We start from the raw sequence: 7,520 nt of genomic DNA, 5'->3' as shown, positions 1-7,520 counted from the left end.
CTGAAACTGCAGGTGTTAAAATCTGGCTGGGTTTTAAACAAATCCATGGGCTCCAGCTATCTAATGAGATGCTGTCAGAGAATGAAATATACATAGTAGCCCCCACACAGGGCGTGCCTGTTTCCTTAGGACATGTGTAACCTGCCCCAAACCCATGAGTTTCAGAGGCTCAAAGCAATCTTTAGATGCATGGGAAGGAGTGTGGCAAGCCCTACCTTCTCCCCAAATTCCCCCTTCAAACTAGCAGCAAAGCTAACCACAGTAAATACACCTTGACATACAATCTCCAAGTGGGCGAATGCATTGCATGACTCATTGAAACTAAGTGGGAAGGAGTGGTTCTTGACTTATTTCACACCTCCTCCTGGTGATCTCCTTTCCTTCAGGACCCAGGCTGGGGGCTGGTCTCACTGCCGCCTCCATGAGGTGCCCTGTCCCTAAGGGAGGCTGGGCAGGTGCTCCCATCTGCTCAGTGTGGTCTCAGCCAGGTGCCCTGGGCTGTCCTCCACGTCAGGTGACACCCAGCCAAAAGTGCAGCTGGCGTCAGAGCACAGGAGGGGACGGCAGGCAGCCAAGCTGCAGTGGGCACCAACGCTTGACATTCATACATGGCTGTAGAAAGGTTATTTCAAAGTTGTTTTTTATTCAACTGTTCTTCAGCAATATACAATACAATTTATAAACAAGTGTCTGACCTTGTTTCCAATCTTTATTTAAAAATAAATATTATTGACAGTGAATTTTAATTATGATAAGATGTCTTTTTTAATCAAAATGCCTCAAAAGAAATAATTTAATAAAAAAGAAAAGCCCCCAAAGAAAAAAAGTAAATAAAAAAAATCCTAAACACAATAATCTACTAAAAATATTTCGCTTTGTCAAAAGGCTTTGACCCCAACATTTGTACATATTATCCTAAAGATAACTGCTCAACAGTTCGTGCAAAATGAAGACTTGGAGGGAAAGTGTAGAAAATAAAACTACATTGAAGTAGAGAAATCATTGATTCCCATGCAGACTGCATGGGCCAAACTCCAAATTATTTGGAAACTAGATGCATTATTTTAGGTGTTCTACATTTGTGTAACTTCCCCAAAAATATGATTTATTTATTTTCCATGTGGACTTTTTCATGCGTCTCTCAGTCTCTCTGTGTCCATTCAGCGACGTGGTCCTCACCGAGGGCCCTGGGCAGGTCATGTGTGGCCTCTGAGATGCTCGGGTTGGCCCTGTCTGTCAATGTCCCACCAGCAGGTGCAGGAACTTATGCAGAGCTAACAGAAGCAGGGACAAGAGCGGGTCTGTGGTGGAGCTACGGCCGGTGCCTGCAGGGGATGAGAAAACAGGCAAGGTTAACAGCTGAGTCACAAGAACCTAGGAGCTTACAGCAGACCAGGGACAGTGAGGCTTCCCCAGGCTGGGGCGGCTCACACTCAGCACCCAGCTGGAGGCTGGTGCATCTGGCTGCCTTGGTTTAATGATAAAGCATTTTGTTGCTGCAGTTTGTAATTTACAGACAATACACTTTAGGATCCTAGTGAGATCAGACACAAGCGCCTGGCCTGAAGTGAGGTGTGAGACCTCTAATGTCCAAGTCATTACCTTATTTTAACAAAAAGATGATATGAGCTGGGCATGGTTGGGATTACGCCTGTGATCCCAACACTTTGGGAGGCTGAGGCTGGAGGATCACTTGAGCCCAGGAGCTTGAGACCAGCCTGGGCAACATAGTGAGACCCCATCACAACAAAAAATAAAAAATCAGCTCTGTGTGATGGCATGCACCTGTATTCCCAGCTGCTTGGAAGGCTGGATTGCTTGAGCCCAAGAGTTGGAGGCTGCAGAGAGCTGTGATCGCACCACTGCACTCCAGCCTGGGAGACAGAGTGAGACTCTGTCTCAAAAAAAAAGAAAAAAAAAGACAATATGCTTCCTTCTCCCCAAATACACGCTGCAAAATGTCCTCATAATTTCCAGCCCTGCTTGTCCTCCTTCTCCACGAAGGCTACATGATTGCACACAATTCTGTCCCTTGTGCATCCCAGCATCACCTCCACAGCCCTGCCTAAACTGCACAGCTTTGCACTCCCATGCACCCTGTCTCAGGCATCCTGATGCTGCTGTGTGTAAGTCTTCTTTCCACAGCAACCTTGTCTATCCACCCTTTGGGTTGCAGTGTGGAGCTGAGAAATCGCGGGTTGGTGGAGACGAGTGGGCTGGGGTCTTTGAGGAACGACCCCAGCAACATCTGGGTCACTCCCACCTGTCTCTCCAATATGATCATAACCTGGCCCCTGGCCTGCCATGGATGCCGTAACACCTGTGCCTCACCCTGCTTCACCTGGGTTCCCCGCCTGGCTCCCCGTCCGTCTTTAGGGTCTTCATCTGTTGTAAGGCCTCCCGTGCAACTGGGGAAAGCCCACCCATAAACCCTGGGCTTCTCACCTGGAAAGTGGGATGCTCCCTCCAGGGTTATGAGATGAGCAAGTGTGGAAGCACCCTACATGCTCCCTGGTGCTGCCAAAACCACAGGGGCACGCCCTTGCTACTTGCTGAGAGTCAGCGGCATGAGTGGATGCGGTTTCCAGCCCTGCCCTGCTCAGGCTGGTGTTCTGCCTCTGGGCCCCTTTAGTGGGAAGAATCATCCTGTGGTTGTCACTGCGAAGACTCCAATTTGCTCTCATTCCTTGCTGTTAGGCATCACTGGGAAGGACGAGGGGTGGAAGCGGTGATGGATGAGTTGATGGATGCCCAGGTGACTGGGTGGAGTTCACCGAGGCTCGGGTGTGTGGAAAGTGGGGATCCAGACAGGAGATCAGAATACTGCCTCCCGGGTACTTCACCCACAGCCAGACTGGGCCCATGGTCCTCACAGATCTCCTGGCTCTGATTTAATTTATTAATTGATTAAGATGAAATTTTGCTCTTGTTGCCCAGGCTGGAGTGCAGTGGTGCAGTCTCAGCTCACTGCAACCTCTGCCTGCTGGGTTCAGGCAATTATCCTGCCTCAGCTTCCCGAGTAGCTGGGATTACAGGCGCCCCATACCATGCTCAGCTAAGTTTTTGTATTTTTAGTAGACATGGGGTTTCACCATGTTGGCCAGGCTTGCCTCGAACCCCTAACCTCAGGTGATCCACCTGCCTCAGCCTCCCAAAGTGCTGGGATTACAGGTGTGAGCCACCACGCCTGGCCTTTTTAATTTTTTTTTAAAATTTTTTTGAGATGGAGTCTCACTCTGTCACCCAAGTTGGAGTGCAGTGGCGTGACCTCGGCTCACTGCAACCTCTGCCTCCCAGGTTCAAGTGATGCTCCTGCCTCAGCCTCTCGAGCAGCTGGGATTACAGGTACCTGCCACCATGCTTGGCTAATTTTTGTATTTTTAGTAGAGATGGAATTTCATAATGTTGCCCAGGCTGGTCTCAAACTTCTGAACTCACTTCGACCTCCCAAAGTTCTGGGATTATAGGTGTGAGCCACCGTGCCCAGCCCCTGGCTCTGATCTTTAGGCTTCTGTAAATCCTGACATGAAGGCAGGTGCAGGTGAGACAGAAATAATCCACAAGAGGTGTTTAAAGGTGGATGCACCTGTGCATGGAACTCCAGACACTCAGGATATGTAGCAGCAGGGGAAATGGCTAACAGGAGGGTGAGCCTGGCAACGTTAACCTTGCCTGGTGCCTCATGGGACCGTTGGCATGGAGATTTCAGGAGACATTTAAGATTGCCTCTAAGTACTCCCAACTAGTCATTGGCACTATCACAGCCTCACCTACTAATGTTTAAAAGGTTTTAAATTGCAAGGTTTTCAAAACACTGTTGATTGAAATAACCAGCCTGCCACTCTGTGCTGGGCCAGGGTGGAGGCTGCAGTGGCAGTGGGGCTGCAGTGTTGGCTCTTGGAGGCTGATGCCTGGGGAGGGTTCACCCAGGGCCTGCTGTGTCTCTGCTGGTGGATGTCTGCACGGTGGCCGGGGTTTGACTCCTGGATGACACTTCATTCTCTCCCTGGCCCAGCACTGATGTTGGGGTGGGAGGGAACCAAGAGAAGTGGGATGGTGCAGTGGGCTGGCACTGGAGAGATGGGCTTCCAAGCCTAGTCCTGTTTCCAGCTTGCTATGTGACCCTGGGCAACATTCTTCACCTCATAAAATGGGATGTGCATAGCTCCATAAATTAATATGTGCATGGCATGTCTCACTGGGCGGGGGTCCAGATTAAGCAATATCATAGTGGTTGATTGCAAAAACGGCTACAAGTCCCCCTTCCCCATCCCAGCATCCCTATCATAGTGCCCTCCCACACTGACTCTGGGCTTGGCCACATGACTTGCTTTTGCTGATGGAACATTATCGGGTGTGAAGTGAGCAAAGGCCTGAAAAGTGTTTGTGCACTGAGGTTTGCCCTCTCTCTTGTGGCTCCTGGAACCCATTGTCACATGAACAAGCCTGGGCCAGCCTGCTGCAGGATAAGAGCCATGAGAAGTCCTAGCGGATGTCCCTCTAAATGAACCAGGCCTCAATTGAATTAGCAGCTGATTATAGGTGCATGATTGAGCCCAACAGACCAGCAGAAGAACTGCCCAACTGAGCCCAGCCCAAATTGCTGAGCCAGAATCCTGAGCTAAAAACGGCTGTGGTGTTCTGCCAAAGCCAGAGTTTTGGGGTCCTTATGTATCAAAAGCTAACAATACAAGCATGTAAACAACAGCGCCTCAAACAGAGTCAAGTGCCATGCAAAGAGATGTTACAGAAAAGGGTGACATAGCTTCTTCTCTAAAAGGATTGGAGAATAATCTTTCTCAGGTTGTAGATTTCCTTCTCTCAAGAAGAAAATTTTCCAAGCTAGAACCAGCAGGGCAAATTATCTCCTCAATTACCTACTTATTTATTTGTTTAAAATATTATTATACTTTAGGTTCTGGGATACATGTGCAGAATGTGCAATTTTGTTGCATAGGTATACACGTACCATGGTGGTTTGCTGCACACATCAACCTGTCACCTACATTAGGTGTTTATACTAATGTTATCCCTTTCCTAGCCTCTCAACCCCCAATAGGCCCCAGTGTGTGATGTTCCCCTCCCTGTGTCCATGTGTTCTCATTGTTCAACTCCCACTTATGAATGAGAACATGCAGTGTTTGGTTTTCTGTTCCTGTGTTAATTTGCTGAGAATGATGATTTCCAGCTTAATCCATGTCCCTGCAAAGGACATGAACTCATCCTTTTTATAGCTGCATAGTATTCCATGGTGTATATGTGCCACATTTTCTTTTTCTTTTTTTTTTTGAAATGGAGTCTTGCTCTGTCACCCAGGCTAGAGTGCCATGGCGCAATCTTGGCTCACTGGCTCCCGGGTTCACACCATTCTCCTGCCTCAGCCTCCCAAGAAGCTGGGACTACAGGCGCCTGCCACCATGCCTGGCTGATTTTCTGTATTTTTTTTAGTAGAGACAGGGTTTCACCATGTTAGCCAGGATGGTCTCGATCTCCTGACCTCGTGATCCACCTGCCTCGGCCTCCCAAAGTGCCGGGATTACAGGCGTGAGCCACCGTGCCCGGCCTGCCACATTTTCTTTATACAGTTTATCATTGATGGGGATTTGGGCTGGTTCCAAGTCTTTGTTATTATGAACAGTGCTGCAATACACATACGTATGCATGTGTCTTTATAGTAGAATGATTTATAATCCTTTGGGTATATACCCAGTAATGAGATTGCTGGGCCAAATGGTATTTCTGGTTCTAGATCCTTGAGGAATTGCCACACTGTCTTTCACAATGGTTGAGCTAATTTACACTCCCATCAACAGTGTAAAAGCGTTCCTATTTCTCCATATCCTCTCCAGCATCTGTTGTTTCCTGACTTTTTAATGATCGCCATTCTAACTGGCATGAGATGGTATCTCATTATGGTTTTATTTTTATGTTTCTTTTTTAAACATTTTTATTTTATTTCAAGTTCTGGGACACTTGTGCACAATGTGCAGGTTTATTACATAGGTAAACATGTGCCATGGTGGTTTGCTGCACCTATCAACTCATCACCTAGGTACTAAGCCCCACATGCATTAGCTATTTATCCTGATGCTTTCCCTCCCAACCTCCCCACCGACAGGTCCCAGTGTGTGTTGTCCCTCTCCCTGTGTCCATGTGTTCTCATTGTTCAGCTCCTACTTATTAGTGAGAATATGTGGTGTTTGGTTTTCTGTTCTTGTATTAGTTTCCTGAGGATAATGGCTTCCAGCTCCATCCATGTCCCTGTAAAGGACATGATCTCATTCCTTTTTATGGGTGCATAGTATTCCATGGTGTATACATACCACATTTTCTTTATCCAGTCTATGGGCATTTGGGTTGATTCCATGTCTTTGCTATTGTGAACAGTACTGCAGTGAACACATGTGTGCATGTATCTTTATAATAGAACGATTTATATTCCTTTGGGTAAATACCCAGTAATGGGATTGCTGGGTCAAATGATGTTTCTTGTTCTAGGTCTTTGAGGAGTCACCACACTGTCTTTCAAAATGGTTGAACTAATTTACATTCCCACCAACACTGTAAAAACATTCCTATTTCACCACAGCCTTTCCAGCATCTGTTGTTTCTTGACTTTTTAATAATTACCATTCTGACTGGCGTGAGATGGTGTCTCATTGTGGTTTTGATTTGCATTTCTCTAATGATCAGTGATGTTGAGCTTTATATATACATATATATATATATATATATATATATATATATATATATATATACACGTTTGTTGGCTGCATAAATGTTTTCTTTTGAGAAGTGTCTGTTCATGTCCTTTGCCCACTCTTTAATTAGGTTTTTTCTTGTAAATTTGTTTAAGTTCCTTGTAGTTTCTGGATATCAGACCTTTGTCAGATGGATAGATTGCAAAAATTTTCTCCCATTCTATAGGTTGTCTGTTCACTCTGACGATAAGTTTCTTTTGCTGTGCAGAAGCTCTTTAGTTTAATTAGATCCCATTTGTCAATTTTTCTTCTGTTGCAATTGCTTTTGACGCTTTCGTCACGAAATCTTTGCCTGTGCCTATGTCCCAAATGGTATTGCCTAGATTTTCTTCTAGGGTTTTTATAGTTTTGGGTTTTACATTTAAGTCTTTTTTTTTTTTTTTTTTTTTTAGATGGAGTTTTGCTCTTGTTGCCCAGGCTGGAGTGCAATGGCACCATCTCAGCTCACTGCAACTTTTGCCTCCTGGGTTCAAGCAATTCTCCTGCCTCAGCACCCTGAGTAGCTGGGATTACAGGCATCCACCACCACACCTGGCTAATTTTTTGTATTTTGAGGAGAGATGGGGTTTCACCATGTTGGCCAGGTTGGTCTCGAACTCCTGACCTCAGGTGATCCACCCACCTCGGCCTCCCAAAGTGCTGGATTACAGGCATCAGCTACCGCACCCACCTTACATTTAAGTCTTTAATCCATCTTGAGTTAATTATTGTATAAGGTATAAGGATGAGGTCCAGTTTCAGTTTTCTGCATATGGCTAG

General features: G+C 46.3%; 1 protein-coding gene across 7 annotated transcripts in view; it reads right to left on the bottom strand.

Moving 5' to 3' along the window:
• Window positions 1-623: 623 nt before the first annotated feature.
• LOC105487653 (V-set and transmembrane domain containing 2B) overlaps window positions 624-7,520 on the bottom strand; it is a 39,093-nt gene continuing 32,196 nt past the window's right edge. For all 7 annotated transcript variants that reach the window (XM_011751154.3, XM_071087218.1, XM_071087216.1 and 4 more), the window contains one exon: window positions 624-1,325. In XM_011751154.3, the coding sequence (XP_011749456.2) occupies window positions 1,237-1,325 (89 nt within the window). In that variant the 3' untranslated portion in view covers window positions 624-1,236. The remainder of the gene's footprint in view (window positions 1,326-7,520) is intronic.

The sequence above is a fragment of the Macaca nemestrina genome, chromosome 20, assembly GCF_043159975.1.
Source record: "Macaca nemestrina isolate mMacNem1 chromosome 20, mMacNem.hap1, whole genome shotgun sequence".
Lineage (NCBI taxonomy): Eukaryota > Metazoa > Chordata > Mammalia > Primates > Cercopithecidae > Macaca > Macaca nemestrina.
Note: the sequence above shows the minus strand (reverse complement) of the source record. Positions and strands in the feature narration are given on the sequence as shown.